The 25,338-nt window shown below is 39.6% G+C and overlaps 3 protein-coding genes across 3 annotated transcripts; 1 reads left to right on the top strand and 2 right to left on the bottom strand.

Moving 5' to 3' along the window:
• Positions 1 to 472: 472 nt before the first annotated feature.
• ccdc77 (coiled-coil domain containing 77) lies at positions 473 to 8,191 on the bottom strand. The gene is made up of 12 exons (XM_048158271.1): positions 7,889 to 8,191; positions 6,568 to 6,617; positions 5,685 to 5,862; positions 5,464 to 5,606; positions 5,288 to 5,384; positions 5,101 to 5,182; positions 4,582 to 4,661; positions 2,569 to 2,717; positions 2,249 to 2,492; positions 1,490 to 1,615; positions 1,075 to 1,227; positions 473 to 888 (listed from the first exon to the last, which is right to left on the bottom strand). Exons 1-12 carry the CDS (start codon positions 8,189 to 8,191, stop codon positions 742 to 744), a joined length of 1,752 nt encoding a protein of 583 aa, XP_048014228.1. The 3' UTR covers positions 473 to 741.
• Positions 8,192 to 8,219: 28 nt separating this feature from the next.
• Positions 8,220 to 18,096, top strand: hdhd5 (haloacid dehalogenase like hydrolase domain containing 5). The gene is made up of 8 exons (XM_048158272.1): positions 8,220 to 8,353; positions 12,851 to 13,069; positions 13,197 to 13,309; positions 14,062 to 14,155; positions 14,266 to 14,299; positions 14,374 to 14,548; positions 14,859 to 15,047; positions 15,451 to 18,096. Exons 1-8 carry the CDS (start codon positions 8,246 to 8,248, stop codon positions 15,866 to 15,868), a joined length of 1,350 nt encoding a protein of 449 aa, XP_048014229.1. The 5' UTR covers positions 8,220 to 8,245; the 3' UTR covers positions 15,869 to 18,096.
• A 27-nt stretch (positions 18,097 to 18,123) lies between these two features.
• LOC125247094 (ras-related protein Rab-19) lies at positions 18,124 to 22,464 on the bottom strand. Its single transcript, XM_048158273.1, has 4 exons — positions 22,241 to 22,464; positions 21,760 to 21,948; positions 19,088 to 19,271; positions 18,124 to 18,653 (listed from the first exon to the last, which is right to left on the bottom strand). The coding sequence occupies exons 1-4, from the start codon at positions 22,289 to 22,291 to the stop codon at positions 18,376 to 18,378; spliced, it is 702 nt and encodes a 233-aa protein (XP_048014230.1). The 5' UTR covers positions 22,292 to 22,464; the 3' UTR covers positions 18,124 to 18,375.
• Positions 22,465 to 25,338: the final 2,874 nt, after the last annotated feature.

Below are 25,338 nucleotides of genomic sequence, written 5' to 3'. Positions count from 1 at the left end.
ATATAGAAATATATATATTTAGTTATATATAATACAGTATTATATAGAGAGAAATATATAAATAGATATATATAAAATAAACATTTTTATTTATATATATAAGACATATAAAACTAATATATATATATATATATATATTTAGTTATATATAATATTACAGTATTATATAGAGAGAAATATATAGTTATTTATATATATATATATATAAATAAAAATGTTTATTTTTTTAGATATTTATATATAAAATAATTTTTTCATTTATTTTTAAATTAAATTACATTTTATTAAATATTTTTGTAAAATATGACGTGTTTTTGATCAGATTTATCTGTGTTTTAGTTTTCTGTCAACTGAAATATGTACAGTCTCTTCCAAGCATTTCAGTATTGTTTTTATCTTGAGAATTATGATGTTTAAAGGCTATAAAATGATGGGCCTTATATTGTGTTTATCTCAGTGATCAATGTCATAATCAATACAAAAATCAACCTTTATTTATCTAATATAGAAAATGAAACAGCACAAACAAACACTCAGCTGTAAGACTTTCTTCTGAATCATTCATCGAGTCTTGTGTCTCAGGAGTTCTTCATACTCCAAATCATAAAACTCAACGGAATGGATGGATATTTGGTAAAACAGTGTGAAGAAGAACATAATGTGGGACCAACAATATGATCCTGAGCGGATAGAGTTCATATTTCCATATGCAATGCCTATATTAATCCACATGACGAGTCTTCAGCAGAATCTCAGATCGTTCTCCAGTTTGTAGATTTTGGCCTTCAGGTTCTTCAGCTCATCCTGGACCTTTACCGTGCGGCTGTTGGTCCGTCGCACTTCGTGGAGAATCGCCAGGTCTTGATTAGGGCCCACGTTGAGCGTCAACTAGTGAAAGAGACAGCCATCAAAATCTGCATAGTTTTAAACAGATTTGCTCTATTAATGATACTATGATTGACTAACTGCATCTGCCAACTTCATATATAATGATATCAGAGAATTTCATTGTGGGACTGTTTTTCAGGAGGCATATAAACGGTACAGAAGAGACAAATGAGAGAGATGACTGACTTTAAAGAGATGTTTCTCCACATCTTTGACTTTCTGCCGCAGGAGTTTGATATCGGTCTTGAATCCCTCCATCTCCATGGCTCGTCTCTTCTCCAGAGCTTCATAACGTTGAGTCATCAGCTGCAGACGTTTGGCCATCTTGTCAGAGCGCTCCTAAACACACACACTCAAAATTCAGAAGCTAGTTTGACATTTAAGCCACCTCAACTCTTCAGTAAAACATGAAAAAGTTTTATTTTCAAAGGCGTCTCACACTCATGTCTTTCCAGATATTACTTTTTTTTTTTTAATGGAGAATTTTTAAGGAGATATTTAGCATGTTTAGGCTGCTGTTAGGACTCTTTTGTGCGTCACAGAAATCAAAGCATTGATGCATACATGAGTGTGGTTAAGAAATAAGAGTATATTTGCGTACTTTGAAGATCTCTCGGCCCACGTCGCCCTCCTCTCTGATCTGGGACAGGTCCGTCTCCAGATTCACACACTGATCTCGGTACATGTCAGCCAGTTTATGAGCCTGTTTCAGTTCCTCTTGCAAAGCCTGCTGGGAGAAAAAAAAACACTTGTGAGAGCTGGATAAAGACGTGTTTTAACAGATCAAGGAGAAACGGTAAGAGTCTTTAAATATATAACTGTCTTTATTATTTAATAATAGGGAACTAAACTAAAACTAAATCTAAAACTTAAGACAAATACTTAAGAATCTATGAATGGATCATTATTACAGTGATTATTATGTTTCTAGCATGTTTTATGTTTGGCAACGGTTCTTTTAAGCCTTAAAGATGGAGTGTGTAGCTTTTCATTTCTTAAACAACAATGTAGGAAGACACATCATGGCCATATTACAGGATGACAATGTCAAGATTCATCAGGGTTAAAATTGTGAAACAATGGTTCGGAGAGCATGAAGAATCATTTTCACACATGAATCGTCGCCTCTGAGTCCATTGAAAGTCTTTGGGATGTGCTGGAGGAGACTTTACAGAGTGCTCACCTCATGCATTGTCAATACAAGATCTTGACCGAAAATTGAGGCAATTGATGATCTTGTATTGACAATGCAAGAGGTGAGCACTCTGTAAAGTCTCCTCCAGCACATCCCTAAGGAGAAATAGGCACCTCAGACATGATCAAACTCAAAAAAAAAAAAAAAAAAAAACAGATTTCTGACCCTGATCTCGTCCCGGTGTGTTTGGCTGCTCTCGTGGTTGTGCTGTGCGCTGAACAGCGGCTCCGCTGACGGACGCTGCTCGTGGTAGCTGCGGTCCTCACGCAGTCGCTCCTGACAGGAGTCGAGCTCTCGCAGCAGACGGTCCTTCTCCACCATCCAGCCCTTCTCGTGAGCTCGACTCTCGAACTTCAGCTGCAGGAAATCCCTCGTGCTCTCGTGCAGCAGATTCTGTGTGCGCTGGAGTCTGAGCGCGCGAGATGAGAGAGTCGGGCTCGGGTTTGATACTTTGTTTGTTGAAACAGAAGGAGGGATGAACTTACTTGTCGGTGAGGGCTGTGATTCTCTCCTGGTCCCGCTGGTGCTGTACCTGTCTCTCCTCCAGGTGAATGCGTCTGTCCTCCCGCAGCGCCTCCACCTGCTCTTTAGCCAGCCGCGTCTGCTCCTCCATCTGAGCCTGCAGCGCCTCCACCTGGACTCATGGAGGAACAACATCCATTCAACACACTGAGCATTTTTTGAACTATATATGAAATGTGTTTAAAGGTGCTAAAGAGGATCTTTTCGTCGACTGAGAAACCAAAGACTGTTACTGAGTTTTTGAAATGAGCGCATGAGCAGCACAACAAACTTGTGGCCAATCAGCAGTAGGGGGTGTGTCTGTCTATTCATGATGGGGGAGGAGAGTGAGCCAATCAGCAGCAGGGGGCGTGTCTGTCTATTCATGATGGGGAAGGAGTGAGCCAATCAGCAGTAGGGGGCGTGTCTGTCTACTCATGATGGGGTTGTTAGAGAGTGAGCCAATCAGCAGTAGGGGGCGTGTCTGTCTACTCATTATGGGGAGGAGAGAGAGTGAGCCAATCAGCAGTAGGGGGCGTGTCTGTCTACTCATGATGGGGGAGGAGAGAGAGTGAGCCAATCAGCAGTAGGGGGCGTGTCTGTCTACTCATGATGGGGGAGGAGAGAGAGTGAGCCAATCAGCAGTAGGGGGCGTGTCTGTCTATTCATGATGGGGGAGGAGTGAGCCAATCAGCAGTAGGGGGCATGTCTGTCTACTCATGATGGGGGAGGTTAGAGAGTGAGCCAATCAGCAGTAGGGGGCGTGTCTGTCTACTCATGATGGGGGAGGTTAGAGAGTGAGCCAATCAGCAGTAGGGGGCGTGTCTGTCTACTCATTATGGGGAGGAGAGAGAGTGAGCCAATCAGCAGTAGGGGGCGTGTCTGTCTACTCATGATGGGGGAGGAGAGAGAGTGAGCCAATCTGCTGTAGGGGAGGATAGAGTGAGCCAATCAGCAGTAGGGGGTGTGTCTGTCTATTCATGATGGGGGAGGAGAGTGAGCCAATCAGCAGCAGGGGGCGTGTCTGTCTATTCATGATGGGGGAGGAGTGAGCCAATCAGCAGTAGGGGGCGTGTCTGTCTACTCATTATGGGGAGGAGAGTGAGCCAATCAGCAGTAGGGGGCGTGTCTGTCTACTCATGATGGGGGAGGAGAGAGAGTGAGCCAATCTGCTGTAGGGGAGGATAGAGTGAGCCAATCAGCTGTAGGGGAGGATAGAGTGAGCCAATCAGCAGTAGGGGGCATGTCCACTCGTGATGGGGGAGGAGAGAGTGGGCCAATCAGCAGTAGGGGGCGTGTCCACTCGTGATAGGGGAGGAGAGGGTGAGCCAATCAGCAGTAGGGGGCGTGTCCACTCGTGATAGGGGAGGAGAGGGTGAGCCAATCAGCAGTAGGGGGCGTTTCCACTCATGATGGGGTAGAGAGAATGAGCCAATCAACAGTAGGGGGTATGTCCACTCATAACAGGGGTGGATAGAGAGCCAATCAGCAGTAAGGGGCGTGTCCACTCATGATGGGGGAGGAGAGAGAGTGAGCCAATCAGCTGTAGGGGAGGATAGAGTGAGCCAATCAGCAGTAGGGGGCATGTCCACTCGTGATGGGGGAGGAGAGAGTGGGCCAATCAGCAGTAGGGGGCGTGTCTACTCGTGATAGGGGAGGAGAGGGTGAGCCAATCAGCAGTAGGGGGCGTGTCCACTCGTGATAGGGGAGGAGAGGGTGAGCCAATCAGCAGTAGGGGGCGTGTCCACTCATGATGGGGTAGAGAGAATGAGCCAATCAACAGTAGGGGGTATGTCCACTCATAACAGGGGTGGATAGAGAGCCAATCAGCAGTAGGGGGTGTGTCCACTCATGATGGGGGAGGAGAGAGAATTAGCAAGGGGAGATTTGAAGAAAAACAAAAATAAAGACTTTATTCAAAAATGTCTTTCTCTTCCCTTTTTGAATGAACTAACCCATGCGTGAAATAGATTTTGCACACACACACACACACACACCTGCAGCAGTAATGTCTGGTTGTCTCTCTTGTACTGCTCTGAACTTGTGGTATCTTCTTCTTTTGACGATTTCTTGCTTCCTGTTATTTGAAAATGCCACATGTTATACTCAAGATGAGTCCTTAAAGGGATAGTTCAGCCAAAAATGAGACTTCTGTCATCATTTACTCACCCTCATGTTGGTCCAAACCTGCATGAATTTCTTTCTTCTGCTGAACACAAAAGAAGATATTAAGAAGATAACCAAACAGTTGATGGTCCCCACTGACTTTCACAGAATTTTTTTTCCATCATCTGTTTGGTCACTGATATTCTTCAAAATATCTTCTTTTGTGTTCAGCAGAAAAAAGAAACTCATACAGATTTGGAACAACTTTAGCATGAGTAAATGATGACAGAAGTCTCTTTTTTGGGTGAACTAAAATAACATGAAGGTATCAATTTACCCATAAATCTGTTTAATTTAATCAATATTTTAGCTCTGCAACTTCTACAACTAAACATTTAAAGAAAGCAAACCTTTTGCATATACAGGTCTTGGTTTTGCTGCCTTTGATTCCTCATGTGATCTCAGCTGGATCTTCTTTTGAGGGATTGTGACCTAAATATAACTGAATTCATGAAAACTCTGCAGACCGAAATAAAGCATAACACTTCACAGATGGCCATTTAACATCACAGTAAGGTTGCTTTGTATTCTTTTAACCTTATTCGGAGGCTCGCGATGGAAATACGTGATCTCGCCTGGATCTGGCCCCACCAGCGCTAAAAGATGCTGGATCTTCTTCCGGTCCTCCAGCTCTCTGTGACAGTAAATGAAGCCTTCAGCTTGTGCTCCTCTCAGTGATCATGTTTGTGCTATAATGATGTCAGACATCTGACCTGATTTTGAGGCGGTCGTTCTCGGCGTACAGTCGCAGCGCCTGCTCTCTCTCCTGGAACAGATACACCTGCATATCACTGAGAGCGTTCTGGAGCTCCGCGATCTCCTCCTCACGCTGACGAACCTCCCACTGCAACTTATGCTGCACAACAACACACACATTACACGGACAAGCACCAACAGTGACAGTAGAAACATGATCCAGGTGAAGAGCGCTGACCTGCTCCTCTGCGGTGCTCCGGTACTTCTCCAGCATCTGCAGCAGGTCATCGTGTTCTCCGTCAAACTGCGCCACCTTCTGCCTGTAGAACTCCAGCAGCTCGCGGGACGGCCGCAGGTACGCCAGACGCTCAGAGATGGAGGGCAGCGGAGATTCGAGCTGCGGCCTGAGCTCTGGACTGATCCAGACACAGAGAGAGGAAGAGGAGCAGCACTTAAAAGTGTGTCATTACAAATTTCAGACATGCTTCATACCTGCATATGGTCAACAATAGTGTTAATGTTTTTTAAAAGAAATCTCTTCTGCTCATCAAGGCTGCATTTATTTGATCAAATATACAGAAAAAATGGTAATATTGTGAAATATTATTACAATTTAAAATAATGGCTTTCTATTTTAATATACTTTAAAATATAATTTATTTCAGTGATGCAAAGCTGAACTTTCAGCATCATTACTCCAGTCTTCAGTGTCACATGATCTATCAGAAATCATTTTAATATGATGATTTATAATGAATTTTGAAAACAAATATCGCTAGATAAGACTCTTATTCCTCGTCTGGTCTCATTTAAAGCTCTTTGAAGCTGCATTGAAACTGTAATTTTGACCTTCAACCGTTTGGTGCCCATTGAAGTCCATTATAAGGAGAAAAATCCTGGAATGTTTTCATCAAAAACCTTAATTTCTTTTCGACTGAAGAAAGAAAGACATGAACATCTTGGATGACATGGGGGTGAGTAAATTATCAGGCAAATTTCATTTAGAAGTGAACTAATCATTTAATGGTCATAAAAGAAATTACATTTTCTTCATACAAAATATGTTTCCCTTTGATTTTTTTTTTTGTGAGATAATCAGTGTAAATATAAATTATATTTACCTTTTATGCTCTCTTGTAGGAGGAGAATCCATCATCACAGTGTGTATGGCCTAAAATAATAATAATAAAAAGACTTTAATGTGGTGCACTCAAAACATTAAAGGGTTAGTTCACCCAAAAATGAAAATAATGTCATTTATTACTCATGTCGTTCCACACCCGCAAGACCTTCGTTAATCTCCGGAACACAAATTAAGATATTTTAGTTGAAATCCGATGGCTCAGTGAGGCCTGCGTAGGGAGAAATGACATTTCCTCTCTCAAGATCCATTAATGTACTAAAAATATATTTAAATCGGTTCATGTGAGTTCAGTGGTTCAATATTAATATTATAAAGTGACGAGAATATTTTTGGTGCGCCAAAAAACAAAATAATGACTTATTTAGTGATGGCCGATTTCAAAACACTGCTTCAGGAAGCTTTAGACCGTAATTAATCAGCGTATCGAATCATGATTCGGATCGTGTGTCAAACTGCCAACGGCTGAAATCACGTGACTTTGGCGCTCCGAACAGCTGATTCGACACAAAAGATTCATAACGCTCCGAAGCTTCATGAAGCAGTGTTTTGAAATCGTCCATCACTTTATAAGTTGTTATTTTGTTTTTTTGGAGCACCAAAAATATTCTCGTCGCTTTATAATATTAATATTGAACCACATGAACTGATTTAAATATGTTTTTAGTACATTAATGGATCTTGAGAGAGGAAATGTCATTGCTGGCTATGGAGGCCTCATGGAGCTATCGGATTTCAACAAAAATATCTTAATTTGTGTTCCGAAGATGAACGAAGGTCTTACGGGTGTGGAGGGTGAGTAATTAATGACATTATTTTCATTTTTGGGTGAACTAACCCTTTAAAATAGAAAGCAAATAAACAAAATTATGATTTTATTTACATTTTACCTGAATATAATGAGCTGTAAGTGATCAAACTCTACTCTAAAATTAAGGTAAATCAAAAAAATCATCCAATAGATCAAGATTCATAAAACATCCCCTAATATGATCACGCTTATGGTTGTCATGTAAACAGTGACGCTTTGCGGTGGGACGTTTCAACGAACAAAGCGTCAAACAGGTTTATTTGGACCAATAAATGAACGATATGATTAAATAATCAACTTTAGTCACTTTATTTATTAGTCAGATGTGCAGTAAATAGTTATTATTGTACAATAAAATCAAAATATATAAAATAACGGTCTAACTAGCTGACCACATCTGCAATTTCTAATATTAACCTCATGTTCACATTATAAAATCATAGTTATAATCATATTCAAGTGTTAAAATACATGTTTGTGTATTATTTACCTTCTGTGCGCGTTCACTCGCTGCTCGTTTTAAAAACACGCCGGTTACAAACCGGAAGTGTCTGTGTCCAATGGAGCGCGCTCTGAGTCTGCGCAACAACAACAACACTAGCGTCAGTCTCCAGCAGCAGCAGGCGCCTGTCACTTCTACACCCTTTCCTGCTGACACACACCAACACACATGCATCGATTTAGATAAGAGCCATACACGGATCCCCTGCGTGCCCTTTAGAGCTAGAAAAACATGTTTGGCAGCTGCTAATAGCATGCTAGCTAATGTTAGCAGCAGTGCAGGAGGAGTCATGCTCAGGTTCAAGTAGAAACATAGTCTCGTTTCTGCGTTTATTTTTCTTCAGAGATGTTTTCCCACTTGAATATGTTTAGAATCGGGTTGAGAGGCGTGCAATTGAGCAGGAAAGTCACTAATGCAGCTGCTTTTGCGCAGACGCAGCGCCGCTACAGCACTGTGAGTCATGCTCTTTATTATTATTAGCATTAGTATTATTCAGATTTTAACCCTCATTAATAATTGTGGACCAGCTAACAGCCCAGATAACGTCAAAACGAGTGGTGTTATGTGTTATAAAAGGCGTTTGTTGTGAGTTTCTAGTCAGTTTTGGGCTGTGTTTCAAAACACAGTGAGCTGCCTATCTAGTCAGCATTTTCGGTGCACATATTATAGTGTATATAATCACACTTTAGTTTAAAGTGTATTATCTATTTATTGACTACGACTTTTGCCTCGTTATACTTCTAATTACTGTTTAGTATTAGTTAGTAAGGTAGCCAATATCATAGTAATAGTGAGAATTGGACCCTAAACTAAAGTGTTACCATATAAATATATGCAGCCATTTATATTTAGCAAGTGAATGGCACTTTTGCAATTGATCTACATGAACTTTCACCTGGATTTCTTTACTGTGGGATGTTTTCCTGTAAAAAGCACAGTAAGAGTGAGTGAATGTACTCAAGGTTTCACTTTCCTTTTGCTGGAAATGTGAAAGGGTCAATGACGTGACGGGTCATTTGTTCGTCCAAAGGCTTTATTAATAATAATAAAAAACAAAGATATGATATCCAAAATATGTACAACTAGATCTCTTTTATTAAATCCAAAAGGTTTTAATTATATTTTAATTACATATAAAGGTATTTTAAAGATGTTGAAATGTCAAAAGGTCATTTGGTTTGACCGTCCCAAGGCCAATACAGCCACTTCATTTGTGATTAAAATATCTTAAAATGTAATAAATGTATATATATATGTATAAATGTATAATATATATCTTTTACTCTGGCATGATTTAATAACATCAATATAGTCTAAAATGGTATTCAAATTATGTGTAGAAGTAAAAGTAACTAACTTTCTTTTAACTATTTGAAAAATTCATGTTTTCTCTTGCTCATACGCATGTCCCGAAACATCAGCGGCCTGTTTCAGAAAGGAGGTTAAGTGAAAACTCTGAGTATGTTAACCCTGAAATGAGGGAAACTCTGGGTTTTCCGTTTCAGAATGGGAGGTATGTCAAACCCGAGAAAGCAGGTTAAGTCAAGCCTGTTTCTGAAAGAGAGGTAACTTATACTAACCTGGTCAGGAGCAGGTTTTCTTCGGTAAACCCAGATTTTCCTTCGGTCTCCTCCCCCTTTTTAAAGTGCAAGTGATGTTTAAATAGTTAAATCATTCATTCACACTGCAAAAATGCTTTTCGTACTGAGTATTTTTTGTCCTATTTCAAGTACAAATATCTAAAATTTATTAAATCAAGATGGATTTTGCATATACAACAATGATATAAGATATTTAGTCTTGTTTCCTGGGGGATCTAAATTAAGTGCATTTTACTTAAAGCTGCAGTCCGTGATTTTTGGCCCTCTAGTGGTTAATAAACAGAACTGCACGCGTCTTGCGGAGAAACATTGTAGCCGGAGCTACTTTTCTCCGTGTATGTCTATGGCGAGTCACGCAGATACTGTGATACTCTGCGGCGAGTCCTACCAGTCCGGTCTGAAATAGTCCGAATATAAACACTTATTATAAGTGTACCATAATGATTCAGGGTAAGACAAAAACACGGTTTAGAAAATGGATTCATGTTGTAAATTCTCATTATATAATATTTGTAAATTTTGAACGCAAAAAAAGTTACGGACAGCAGCTTTAAGTAAAATTATCAATATCTGCCAGTGTGGTAATAAAAATAATCTTAAAGGTCCCGTTCTTCGTGATCCCATGTTTCAAACTTTAGTTAGTGTGTAATGTTGTTGTTAGAGTATAAATAAAATCTGTAAAATTTTAAAGCTCAAAGTTCAATGCCAAGCGAGATATTTTATTTAACAGAAGTCGCCTACATCGAACGGCCAGTTTGGACTACATCCCTCTACTTCCTTCTTTAATGACGTCACTTAAACAGTTTTTTGACTAACCTCCGCCCACAGGAATACACAAGAGTTGCGTTTGTAGAGTGTGTTTGTCGCCATGTCGTCGAAACGCTGTTATTTTCATCCCGCAGTCCAATCACCGGGTCTGATTCCGGCTCAAATTGATAGGGTAAAATTAAAGACATGTTTACAGTAACACTGAGCGCGTGCATCTCCACGTTATGGTAAAGAGGCGTGACTTTTCTGGGCAAGATGCGCTAAACTGCTGTCGAATCACAACACAGGAACCGCTGGCACAATCAGAACTCGTTACGTATTTCTGAAGGAGGGACTTCATAGAACAAGGAAGTCATCAGCCCGTTTTTATGACCGTGGAAACAGCGGTATACAGATAAGTAAATTATGTGAAAAATACTGTGTTTTTTTACACGCGAAACATGAACACATGTTATATTGCTCACTATAAACACAATCAAAGCTTCAAAAAACCACGAAAAACGGGACTTTAATGCAAATTGAAAACAAGATTATTCAGAGTGTCTATTACTAAGTGCAAATTTACAGTAGCTCCGCCCACCAATGTCAGACGAGGTTAAAATTAACATACGCTCTTGTGGCTGCAGTGGTGTGTTGGGTGCGGAGAATTAACTGACGGGGTTCTAATCCGCCTTCTGCCAAGCTCGCTATTCTCCCTTTTCCCATCACATATCACACCAGAAAGGCATTTATTTTCAATAAAAATGAAGAAAATGTTCGAAAAGTGGAAGTAAATAGCCAAACGAGTGTTTAATAATGATAAAATCATTTACACTCTGTTATTATTTGTCACGTGCCGTTGCCATGGTGAATCGTAATATCGGAGCTCCATTGATGATGGCTTTTCATAGTGCATGCGCTTAACTCCAAGTCAACCTACTCAGAGTCGACTGAACTAACTCAATTCAGCTGTTCTGAAACAGAAAACTCAAGAGTTTCCCATTTCAGGGTAAGTCAACTCAGAGTTCAAGTTTTAAAGGTGCCGTAGAACGTCTTTTTAAAAGATGTAATATAAGTCTAAGGTGTCCCCTGAATGTGTCTGTGAAGTTTCAGCTCAAAATACCCCATAGATTTTAGTTTTTTATTCACTTTTTTAACTGCCTATTTTGGGGCATAATTAAATATGCGCCGATTCAGGCTGCGTCCCCTTTAAATCTCATGCTCCCCTCCCCCGGAGCTCGCGCATGCCTTAAACACCATAAACAAAGTTCACACAGCTAATATAACCCTCAAAATGGATCTTTACAAAGTGTTCGTCATGCAGCATGTCTAATCGCGTAAATATGGTATTTATTTGGATGTTTACATTTGATTCTGAATGAGTTTGATAGTGCTTCGTGGCTAAAGCTAACATTACACACTGTTGGAGAGATTTATAAAGAATGAAGTTGTGTTTATGAATTATACAGTCTGCAAGTGTTTAAAAATGAAAATAGCGACGGCTCTTGTCTCCGTGAATACAGTAAGAAACGATGGTAACTTTAACCACATTTAACAGTACATTAGCAACGTGCTAACGAAACATTTAGAAAGACAATTTACAAATATCACTAAAAATATCATGATATCATGGATCATGTCAGTTATTATCGCTCCATCTGCCATTTTTCGCTATTGTTCTTGCTTGCTTACCTAGTCTGATGATTCAGCTGTGCACAGATCCAGACGTTAATACTGGCTGCCCTTGTCTAATGCCTTGAACATGAGCTGGCATATGCAAATATTGGGGGCGTACATATAAATGATCCTGACTGTTACGTAACAGTCGGTGTTATGTTGACATTCGCCTGTTCTTCGGAGGTCTTTTAAACAAATTAGATTTATATAAGAAGGAGGAAACAATGGAGTTTGAGACTCACTGTATGTCATTTCCATGTACTGAACTCTTGTTATTTAACTATTGCCAAGGTAAATTCAATTTTTAATTCTAGGGCACCTTTAACTCAGAGTTGGTTGAACCTCCTTATTGAAATGGGCCCCAGGTCATTCGGTACAACTGCTATAAAACATGGAAAATGTTGTAATATTTTAAAACTTGTTCTAAATATAATATGTTTGATTGTCCTCTTGCTAGCTAGATATCAGTCTGTTAGCATTGTTTGAAAATATCGTCATTCGGTAAAACCAAAAGTGTCATTCGGTAAAACCGAAATTTTGGTTAAACCGAATGACTTTTTTGGTGACAAATTTTTGTAAAAGATGACAAAAGCAGTGTTAATTGATTATAAAAACCACATAATCTCATTGTTAACACTTAATAAAACTTTAAAATTAATTATATCTCCATTTTTTTTTTTTACACCTTATTTGTCAATGACCCGAAAACAGTCTAAGGAAAACGACTTGTCATTAGTGGGATGGTGTGGCATTATGGTTCAATTTGAGTCTCAATTTGATGTGCAACTTGAAGGTTGTAGGTTCAAATCCCCATTGAGACCTTGATCAAGACCTTTGACCTCAGATTTCTCCAGAAAAACTGAGTGTTATGTGTCACTTGAAAGAGTATGAGTACTAACAAAGTTGTGATTGTTTTTGTTTTGAGGATGTCTGTGAACAGGACCGCAACTTGTTTGGCCTTCTGTTTGACATCGATGGAGTGCTGGTACGCGGACGGACGCCCATCCCTGCAGCTAAACAGTGTTTTAGGAACCTGGTGGACGGCGATGGAAAATACAAGGTTCCTGTGGTGTTTGTGACGAACGCCGGGAACTCTCTGCGGCAAACCAAAGCCGAGCAGCTGTCTCACCTTCTGGAGGTTGAGGTGAGACACCTGACCACAAAACCTGACCACAGGCTGCTTCATTTGCACTCTCGGTAGTTTCAACACAACATCTGATTTGTTTACAGTGTCTGAGAGTAAGACAGGGCGGTTTGATTTCTCCAAACAGGTGTCACCAGACCAGGTGGTGCTGTCCCACAGTCCTCTGAGGGTTTTCACTCAGTTCCATGACCTGTGCGTGCTGGTGTCCGGACAGGGACCCGTGGTGGAAGTTGCACAGAAGTATCCTTTACCTTGATATAAATGACTATAATTATAAAATAGCTATAAATAATGAATTAGTAATATAAAAATAATTTTATAAAAATTATATATGCGTTTCCCGCTGACATGTTGCAAAACTACTCACCCTCATGCCGTTTCACACCCGTAAGACCTTCCTTAATCTTCAGAACACAAATTAAGATATTTTTGATGAAATCCAATGGCTCAGTGAGGCCTGCATAGCCAGCAATGACATTTCCTCTCTCAAGATCCATTAATGTACTAAAAACATATTTAAATCAGTTCATGTGAGTACAGTGGTTCAATATTAATATTATAAAGCGACGAGAATATTTTTGGTGCGACAAAAAAACACAAAATAACGACTTATTTAGTGATGGCCGATTTCAAAACACTGCTCCATGAAGCTTCGGAGCACAAATGAATCAGCGTATCGAATCATGATTCGGATTGCGTGTCAGACTGCTGAAATCATGTGACTTTGGCGATCCGAACCGCTGATTTGACACAAAAGATTCATTGTGCTCCGAAGCGTTGTCAGGTTATTGGTTTGCATGTAAACCTGGACAATAAGCTGATTTTTGTGAGTTATCGGCGTACTTGTGTGCATGTAAACATGTTTAATATTTGCACACCTCAGAATGTCTGTCAACCAATCAGATTCAAGCATTCAACAGCTCCGTAGTATAAATATATATGTGTGTAATGGCTTTTATATCTTAATATGTCCTTGACAAAATAAACTCCAGTGTAGGTTTTAAGAACGTTGTGACCATTGACATGCTAAGGGAGGCGTATCCTCTCCTGGACGTGGTGGATCACCATCGCAGACCCAAAGACATGGTGAGTAGAAACGATAATATCTGGAGAATTTAGCATTTGTTATTAGCTGTGTTTGTAAGGCAAATGTTCCTTCTCTCTGACTGTATAATGTACTTCATATTCCTATTCAGATTCCCCCTTCGAAAAATTTGCCAACAATAGATGGTAAGTCTCATTTCACTTTCTGTTCTGCCTGAGATCTGTGTCCGCTCACATCTGTTTTTACTGTCACTTTGAAGCTGTCATCCTGTTCGGTGAGCCTATCAGGTGGGAGACAAACTTACAACTGATTGTTGATGTGCTCTTGACCAATGGGAGGCCAGGAAACCCGGTGACATCACTGCATTACCCACACATCCCTGTTCTGGCCTGCAATATGGATCTGCTGTGGATGGCCGAAGCCAAAAACCCTCGGTGAGAGTCAGGAAGATATTGTTCAGCAAGGGTTCATTAAATTAATCGAAAGTCACAGTAAAGACATTTATAACGTTACGAAAGATTTCTATTTCAAATAAATGCTATTCTTCGTGATTAATAAAATCCCTTGATTGATAAAATCCATTTTTTTGTTGCATTCAGAAATTCAACAGAATACTGAAGTAAAAAATGGGTTGTAAATGCCATTTTATGTTGACTTGATCAACTATCATGCAACCATATTTTTTTTCTAGTGGCTGTTAGTTAAACACAGAATTAACTAGGATTGATGTTCATTTGTCGCTAGATTTGGTCACGGCATGTTCCTCGTGTGCCTGGAGAGCATCTATAAGAAGATAACAGGCTGTGAGCTGAAGTACGAGGCTCTGATCGGGAAGCCCAGCGTTGTGACTTACAACTACGCCGAACTGCTCATTAGACAACAGGCCGAGAAACTGGGCTGGACCCGCCCCGTCGAGAGACTTTACGCCATTGGGTGAGTCATATTGATTTGCTTTGGGTCAAATTAATATGCATGAGCATGTTTTTGATCATTGCATGGTAAAATTTCAATCGATCTGAACAGGGCTTGGGACTGTAACATGTGCTGTAAAAAACTTTTAGAAAATCAGGAGTGTAATAAAAATTGATATTGATACTGATATGGTGGCTGATATATCGTGCATCCCCACTAAAGCAAATAGATTAATCCTTATTTAAGCTACAAAAGTGATTCAGTCAAGAGCAGTGAGTGATTTTCTCTGTCTTTTGCTCCTTTATTAACATTAATGACACAAACAGCAGCAGGTTTATTAGGCTGCTGTCACTTTAAGAACTGACACACGTCCTATTTTCTTGTAGAGGTCTAAACGTTTGATGCACATGTATCTCTCTCATAGTGACAACCCCATGGCTGATATTTATGGTGCAAACCTCTACAACCGCTACCTCAAAGCGATGCATCGCAGCCGCGCCCAGGTGCAGGCGCAGGGCGGCTCGGCCAGCCAGGTGACCGGAGACCTGGCGTGCGAAGCGTCCGACGATGCCAAATGTTCCGGACAGGTGATGGTGGGAGGCTCGTTCGAGCACCGTCTGCCTGAAGGCTGCAGCTCCATCCTGGTCTGCACGGGCGTCTACAACCGTGACCAACAGGACTTGCCCTCCGACCCCGAGCAGACGGTCACGGAGCAGCGGATTTTCCACGGTCACCGGGACTTCCGCTTCGACCCCAGCCTGACTCAGCCTTCCTTCATCGTCCATGACGTTCGGGATGGAGTGGAGCTGGTCTTCCAGCTGGAGGGTTGGCCGCTGCAGTAAAACGCCATCTTTTATGCCATATCTACTCACGGTGCGTCACGACACGTCAGAACAGAATAAGTCCTGTCATAATCACTGAAGCTGTCTACACAGGAAGTGTTAGTTGCGCCTTCTAATTTCTGTTGGGTTTTTTAATTTTTAACACGGTTTGGAGCTACTTGAGCCATTTTATTTTGCCCGTCTATCTAAAATGATTTTACTTGCAAATATCATGTGTTATTTGTAGGGCTGTAAAATCGATTAATCGCAATTAATCGCATCTAACATAAGTTGTTTTTACATGGTATATGTGTGTGTAAATATACTATTATACTATTACTATTACTATTATACACACAAGCGCATATATATATATTTAAAAACACAAACTTTTATGTTAGATGCGTAATGTAATCATGATTAATCGATTTTACAGCTCTAGTTATTCGATTGCTATGAATTTTATTTGTTAAATACTCAAGCATGACATTTTTGGTGGCTTTCTCTCTAATTTAAATCATGTTTTGCTTTTGAACAAATATGGAAGGCCATTATAACATAAATAAGGTAATTTTAAAGGTGCGGCAACTATCTATTGTCAGTAGAGTAGCGATGTATGAAGCAATGCTCGATTTGTTGTTTTTAACTGAACTCCATTAGCATAAAATTTGACTTCTATGTAACTGCATAAACTGAAGCTCTTTTCTACTTTAGAGTAAAAAATGGTAATTGTGACTTGAGACTTTGTTACAATGTTACTTTAGATCTTACACTGCAATTGTAATTGTAATTACTCACCCTCGTGTTGTTCCAAACCTGTATTCGTTCATCTTCAAAACACAAATTAAGATCTTTTTGATGAAATCTGAGAGATTTCTGCCCCTCCATTGACATCTACGCAACTACTACTTTGACGCTTCAAAAAGTTTGTAAAGAGATCGTAAAACGAATCCATATGGGTCAAGTGGTTTAATCCAAATTTTCCGAAGTGACTCGATCGCTTTATATGATGAACAGATTTAATTTAGGCTAATTTAATTTGTTAGTGTGACAAACCAAGCAGCGGTCAACGCAGCGAATCTGTGTGACCAATTTGAACTCGTTGCGCAATATTCCTAATCACATATATTCATATTGAAATGACTGAATTTTGGCCACAAAAATTCACAGAAGAACTGTAAATGTGACCGCACGGCAATGTGCAATGCGAGCAAAGATCGGTGTGATTTGAATTAAATGCAGCAATTGATGTAAGACTGAAGAGTTTGAATGACGTTTACATCTAGACAAGTGCACCATTTGGGAAAGGACAAATCCTCAAGCAATTGTCACGAGCTCAAACTGAGTGTTGAAGGAGATTCAGCATGATACACTCTTAAAAATAAAGGTTCTTTATTGGCATTGATGGTTCCATGGAACCTTTCCACTGTACAAAAGATTCTTTAGAGTGAAAAAAGATTGTTAAAATGTTCTTCACACTAAGAAGTTCTTTTTAGAATGTTTACCGAAAGGTTCGTTGGGGAACCAAAAATGGTTCTTCTATGGTATCGCTGTGAAAACCAAAAACATTTGGAACTTTTATTTTCAGTACTTTCACAAGCACAAGGTTAAACGCTCGCAGCAAGGAAAGATGTTCATCTGTGAGTGAAGCCATACTAGTTAATGAAGAAACAACACAATGCCATTGACAGGAGGACGTTCATTTTTTTCCTCCAATATGTTGTTTATATGTGTGTTCTCTGATATATCTGTTTTTAAAGTTCACGTACACCTCAGTTAGTTTGTTTAAATATGAACTCTTTGGTTTGCTGTAACACACTGTACCTCTTAAGAGCCATTCACACAGGATACACTTGCAATATTTTTCTAACCATTTTATGTACAGGACGTTTTGGGCATCATGTCGTACTGTATTTTCCGATGTGATCAAGTAGTTCAACTTTTACAAATGTGTTTTTCATTTTGTTCAATTGTTCTGTCTAACAAGCTGCGTTATGTCTGTTGTTTGTTTGTTTTGAACACTTTAACACACAAATCACTGAATTCATATCTAGTCCTTTAAATATATTGTTTTGTGTTACGAAAGAACAAAGAATGCATTTAATGACATAATGTTTTTAATATTTTATGCATTTTATTGTACTGTACACAATCTACTGCAGAATAAATGTCCCATAAGAGGTAAACTGTAATATTGTACTTATATAATGTTTACAAAGTTCATTCATTAAATGCAACATTATATTTTCTGAGATGTCTGATTTGTTTTTACATCATATCCACTGTTTTTAGCATCTTTGTCCATATATATATATATATATATATATATATATATATAATATTTAATAAATAATTATTAATTATATATAAACTCAGGAAAAAGGAAACGTCCTTTTTTCAGGATACTGTATTTTAAATGTAATTTTGTAAAATGCAAATGCTTGCATGACTTCTTTTTTTTTTTTCTTTTTTTTTTTGCTGAGTTTATATCATATTATTATTATTAAACAATAGAATGAACTTGTCAGTCAGCAGTCACATGACCTCTTCTGCAGGTGTTTTCCTCCATCTATTGGATGAGAATCCGAGTGCATGTAAACGGTCTGTGAATCTGATTGGTTGTCCTGATGGACTATTCCTCCGTGTCGTACTATGAGTTCCCGGGCCATCAGTTCGAAGGCTTCCTCGATGTTATGATACTGTTTGGCGGAGGTCTCGAGGGCGGCCAGCGCACCGGTCCGCTCCGCCAGCGTGCACGCGTCCTCAAACAGCACCTGCCGCTGCGCCTCCAGGTCACACTTATTTCCTGCAGGAGGGAAAACAGATCATGAATATCCAGTTTATTTGCTGCCTCAAGTAGCTTTCAAAGATTTGATGCAAATAACCCTGACGGAGATTTAATAACAAATAAGATATCTCTTCTTTTCTCTGATGAAGTGTTTATTGGTGCGAGGGTGGGACAGCTTGTCACTCACATGAGATCGACCAATAACAAACTACAACAATCCAATCAATTCAACATGAACAAAATCAAGCCCCGCCCTACATTTGTTCTTGTTTGAGAAGCAGTTTACTCAGATATGCGTCACAATAGGGAAGAAACGACTATCACAACTTCCGTTTCATGCCGACTTCAACCGACATCAGACAACCATGAACCTGAAATATTTATTCTATAAAGGGTACTTCGAGTAAATAATTTATATTAAATATTTTAAGTTTGGGAATCCCTGCTCTGACCTATCAGAACGAAGACGACATTGGCGGCTCCGTACTGCTCCACTCCTTGTATCCAGTGCGGCAGAGACTCAAAGGTGGGTCGTCGGGTCAGGTCGTAGGCGATCATGGCACCGTGGGCGCTTCGGTAGTAACTCTGTGTGATGGTGCGGAAACGCTCCTGTCCCGCCGTGTCCCAGACCTGCATCTGAACTCAAGAACACCACACAGATCCAGACAGACACAATCACAAAAAAAAAAAAAAAAAAAACACAAATTACCTATCAGTGTCTCTTATGGAAGCTTGTTTCCGCCACTGAATAAAAAATAAAAAAAGATAATTGTGACATTTATCTCACAATTCTCACTTCTTTTCTCAGAATTATGAGATATAAACACAATTGTGAGAAATAAAGTCAGAATTGCAGTATATAAACTCGTATTTCTGAGAAAAAAAAGAATTGCGACTATATCGAGCAATTCTGAATTTATTATGCAATTGCGACCTTATTTCACACAATTCTTTCTAACTTGCAATTCTGACTTGTTCTTACAATTGTGAGTTTACATCTCGCAATTCTGACTTTATTTCTCGCAGTTGCATGTTTATATCTCACAATTCTGAGAAAAAAAGCGAGAGATGTAAACTTGCAATTGCGAGGACAAAAAGTAAGAATTGTGAGATAAAAAGTTGCAATTACCTTTTTTATTCTGATTTTTATTCAGTGGCAGAAGCAAGCTTCCATAGTCTCTCCTAGACATGCACACTCTTAAAAATAAATGTTCCAAAAGTTTTTTGTTTTGTTTTGTTTTTTGCAGTGGTGCCATAGAAGAACCATTTTTGGTTGCCCAAAGAAGCTTTCAGTGAACAAACTGCATATGTAAGAATTTTCATGTAATAATCACATTTTTATTCCAGATGTGTGAACAGCTTGTAACGAAAATTTAAAAAAAAGGGAAAAAAAAGAGACGTTCTCCTACTTCCTACGTTGCCTATGAAAGCTTGCAGACTGATATTTATGTGAAGGGATCGGGACGTTTTTGCCGGGAAAATCAAAACGACATGACGTTAACACGCTCCCGAGAGCTTCTCTTCCGTTTTATGATACATTTAAATGCAATTAAATACATTTATGATACATTTAAATTTTAATACATTTAAAGCATTGACGTCACTTTCCCGCCAGAACGCGCTCCCTCAGCTGGACTGAGTGGCAAAAGAACCTGCTGCATGACTGGATTTAATGCGAAAACGCGAGTAAAACAAACGATTACACTAAAGGTTGGGCTCGAAAGTGTTCCTTATAATTTATGTCAAAGAAACCTAATCCATGGATATTGACATGCAGCCAGGAGTCGTGTTTCCTGACATTTATATGTGCCTGATTTCAACACCGGGGAAACACATAAAGAAAATCTGCCTGTGAACGCTTTATATAACTACAATATAGGTAGGTTTTATTCCGAGTGATCACTTATATCAGTGTTATAGCCTATATATCGTCATATCGTCCTAAAACTTGTATATTTTTTGTCGGTTTATTTAAAAACACCCAATTATGCAGAATATAAGACGGTAAATATTTAATTGATGAGTTGTCAACACAATATATAACAATACAATATATAGGGTATGATTTTACCACAGAATCCATCGTTTCGACAAAATGATAACTGCAAATCCACATTTCTCTGTCTGGAGTCCAGCTGTTTCTGTGAATTGCAGTGATCCATTTGCTTATTTTTTTCTGTAGCTTTTGGGAGTCTGTAAAAATATACCTCAAATTTTGTGTCAGATCTATTTGTACAGTCAATCACAAAGCTCTTTCCCATTTTGGATGTGTTTTGTGTGTTTTTCGCTTCATTCGCGCTGAAAACCAATGTTGCCGCTCAGTCTTTGTGCCACTCAGTGGGCGTGGCCTTAGTCGTAACGATCGATGGTGACCTCAAGTGCATATCCTCTATTCAGGATAATGCCGAAAAATCTATTTTGTACTGTAATGTCAATGTGTCAACCAAAGAAAAGGGATTAATTCAAACTATAGTCTATAGACCTATAGTCTCAAATATACTTTATAATCAAACTATCAAAACTGTGTTATTTTAATTACCTCATCATATGTCGACATGAGGCCGGTGAATTGTTTTCTCACCGCTGTCCTTTTTGTTGTGTTTATTATGTTACTGAGAGGAAATCGTGCAGCACATATTTACATATTCATCTAACCGTCGCTCTTAGCAGCGTTGGCGGCGTCTGGATGTTTGTTCACAATATATCACTGCAAAGGTGTTTACATATTTTTTTATTTATTATTTTACTTCTAAGCGAAGAACTGCACCATGACTATATATCGCAGCATTGAATCAAGTTCAGTCTTTTGTACATCACTTGTGCACGAATGCGAGCAATATAAGTTGCTGGCTGCAGTTCACTTAACGGCCACCGGTGTCACTAATAACAAGAGTTTCTCGCGTGAAGAACATTTTGGTAATCTAAAGAACCCTTTTGCCACTATGAAGAACCTTTTGAGGAATGGAAAGATTCTATGGATGTTTTATATATATATATATATATATGTACACACACATACATATATACAACCTATGCAGCCTTACTGAGAACAGTTCTTTACTGAATGTAAGGGGGAAATTGGAAAACCTTTATTTAATTGTAAGTCATAAATCAGTTCACACACCTTTACTTTCTTCCCATCGATGTCCATGCTGCGAACGGTGAAGTCCACTCCAATAGTGTTGTGCTGGTTGTCACTGAAGACCCCAGACTTGAAGCTGTGGATCACGCAGGTCTTTCCTACATTGCTGTCGCCGATCAGGATGATCTTGAACAGAAAGTCACAGCGATCTTCATCCTCTTGCCCTGTGGACTGCATTTCTGCAATAAATACTTGCGGATTGTGACCCACAGACCCCGAAACGACTCATTCAGGGTGATAATGTCACAGGTTCAGTGCTATTTTAACCTACGTCTGTCATATATTTTTTAAGACAGTCCTTTTCTTTAAGCTAGCACTTAAGAAACCGCCATTCTGCCAAAACAAAGTTAACTGTAGCTACGCTTTGACCTCAAGTCACACAACATTAACTCCAATTCTCTGCCATGTCCTTTGCTTTCTTTGAAACACTGACTCAAATGCAAACAGACACACCCCTGTCTACCTGCGTCTGGAGGTGAGACGTCCAGTCGCCGACCCACCTGCACCACTGCATCTCTGGGAACTGCTGTTTGTTTTGCAATCTGCTAGGAGAGAAACATGCATACTTCACGCTTTACATATGAGAAAACCTGTTGTCTTTCTTCTGAACCGTCTTAACCTGACTCTCATGTAAAAACTGACTCTCACATATGTGTCTTGGAAAGGGCTAGACAACAAAACAAACGCAAAGCAGTGCTGCTGTCTTGAAAGGTGACCTTTGCACAGCAGAACAGGATATAAACACATAACTCACTTGCTCTAATGCACACTATCACAGCTCAGATTGGAGAACTGCCTGCCTTATATACATAACAAACAACATGTGGGCCAGTTGCATAAACATAGCCATTGTGTTTAAGTACTAGTATGACCCACTAGTGATTAGTCAAGGGGCAATCACTTATTTCAATACAGAAAGAATATTTAGTGGCACTTACAGTATCTCTGGTCCAGTAACGTGTGTTTATGAGAATGTGAAGGGATGAAATCTACAGTATTGTGAACACATGCACACACACACACACTCACAAACGTCATTAGCTGGAAGAACTACAAGGCACCGCTGCACGCTGGACAATGCACGCATCTGTGCGAGGGCTGCGTTTGGCTCTCGGCCCGGTCCAGGGGTCAGAGGTCTTTGTGTCTGGTCACAAGTTGACTCAGCCAGTTAATGACTCCTCCTGTCCGACTCAGAAAGTCTTTTGTTAAATCACACCATGAGTACAAACACTGATTGTCTTGAAAATCAGGCACATCATCAAGTGTAAATGTGTAACTGTAGTTTTGCATTTTATGTTATTTTTTTTTTACATTTTTTAAAGGAAGATTTTGATTTTGAGATACAAACCTGATTCCAAAAAAGTTGGGACACTGTACAAATTGTGAATAAAAAAGGAATGCAATAATTTACAAATCTCATAAACTTATATTTTATTCACAATAGAATATAGATAACATATCAAATGTTGAAAGTGAGACATTTTGAAATGTCATGCCAAATATTGGCTCATTTTGGATTTCATGAGAGCTACACATTCCAAAAAAGTTGGGACAGGTAGCAATAAGAGGCCGGAAAAGTTAAATGTACATAAGGAACAGCTGGAGGACCAATTTGCAACTTATTAGGTCAATTGGCAACATGATTGGGTATAAAAAGAGCCTCTCAGAGTGGCAGTGTCTCTCAGAAGTCAAGATGGGCAGAGGATCACCAATTCCCCCAATGCTGCGGCCAAAAATAGTGGACCAATTTCAGAAAGGAGTTTCTCAGAGAAAAATTGCAAAGAGTTTGAAGTTATCATCATCTACAGTGCATAATATCATCCAAAGATTCAGAGAATCTGGAACAATCTCTGTGCATAAGGGTCAAGGCCGGAAAACCATACTGGATGCCTGTGATCTTCAGGCCCTTAGACGGCACTGCATCACATACAGGAATGCTACTGTAATGGAAATCACAACATGGGCTCAGGAATACTTCCAGAAAACATTGTCGGTGAACACAATCCATCGTGCCATTCGCCGTCGCCGGCTAAAACTCTATAGGTCAAAAAAGAAGCCATATCTAAACATGATCCAGAAGCGCAGGCGTTTTCTCTGGGCCAAGGCTCATTTAAAATGGACTGTGGCAAAGTGGAAAACTGTTCTGTGGTCAGATGAATCAAAATTTGAAGTTCTTTTTGGAAAACCGGGACGCCATGTCATCCGGACTAAAGAGGACAAGGACAACCCAAGTTGTTATCAGCGCTCAGTTCAGAAGCCTGCATCTCTGATGGTATGGGGTTGCATGATTGCATGTGGCATGGGCAGCTTACACATCTGGAAAGGCACCATCAATGCTGAAAGGTATATCCAAGTTCTAGAACAACATATGCTCCCATCCAGACGTCGTCTCTTTCAGGGAAGACCTTGCATTTTCCAACATGACAATGCCAGACCACATACTGCATCAATTACAACATCATGGCTGCGTAGAAGAAGGATCCGGGTACTGAAATGGCCAGCCTGCAGTCCAGATCTTTCACCCATAGAAAACATTTGGCGCATCATAAAGAGGAAAATGCGACAAAGAAGACCTCAGACAGTTGAGCAACTAGAAGCCTGTATTAGACAAGAATGGGACAACATTCCTATTCCTAAACTTAAGCAACTTGTCTCCTCAGTCCCCAGACGTTTGCAGACTGTTATAATAAGAAGAGAGGATGCCACACAGTGGTAAACATGGCCTTGTCCCAACTTTTTTTGAGATGTGTTGATGCCATGAAATTTAAAATCAACTTATTTTTCCCTTAAAATGATACATTTTCTCAGGTTAAACATTTGATATGTCATCTATGTTGTATTCTGAATAAAATATTGAAATTTGAAACTTCCACATCATTGCATTCTGCTTTTATTCACAATTTGTACAGTGTCCCAACTTTTTTGGAATCGGGTTTGTATAGGGTATTAATAAATATCCTGACGCTTCCGAGCTTTACAATGACAGCGATACCAACGAATATGAAGCTCAAGACAGTGCATCCATCCATCATAAAGTAATCCATACGACTCTAGGGGGTTAATAAATGCCTTCTGAAGGGAAGCGATGCGTTTGTGTGAGAAAAATATCCATATTTAACAAGTTATGAAGTAAAATATGTAGCTTCTGCCAGACCGCTTCCGCATTCAATGTATCAATCTCCTGCAGTTCAAAAAGCTTACGATCCTATGCCTTCCCTATTGACCGTTCGCGAAGACCCGCCCCCTTTAGTTACTATTGCTATGCCTGACAAGCCATGCCACTCTCACACCACACATCATGTTCTCGTGCAGTGAAAAATGCATCGCAAAGAGGACACTGACAACGCGTCGACAGACAAGACAGAGCAGGTTACTTTTGATATGAAACAAAGTCTCAAATTTCATATTTTGTCATTTTTAAATAAACAAATACCGTTTTGTGGCTCTTTAATGTATCGTGACAGCTGTAGCACCTCGGCTCAAGCTGCACATGCACAGATCACCTCTTCCGACTAGTTCATTTATAGCATCAAATAAACATGAATGAACATCAGCAGAAAT

This window comes from Megalobrama amblycephala, linkage group LG15 (assembly GCF_018812025.1).
Source record: "Megalobrama amblycephala isolate DHTTF-2021 linkage group LG15, ASM1881202v1, whole genome shotgun sequence".
Taxonomy (NCBI): Eukaryota; Metazoa; Chordata; class Actinopteri; order Cypriniformes; family Xenocyprididae; genus Megalobrama; species Megalobrama amblycephala.
This window is presented reverse-complemented; position numbering and strand designations above follow the sequence as displayed.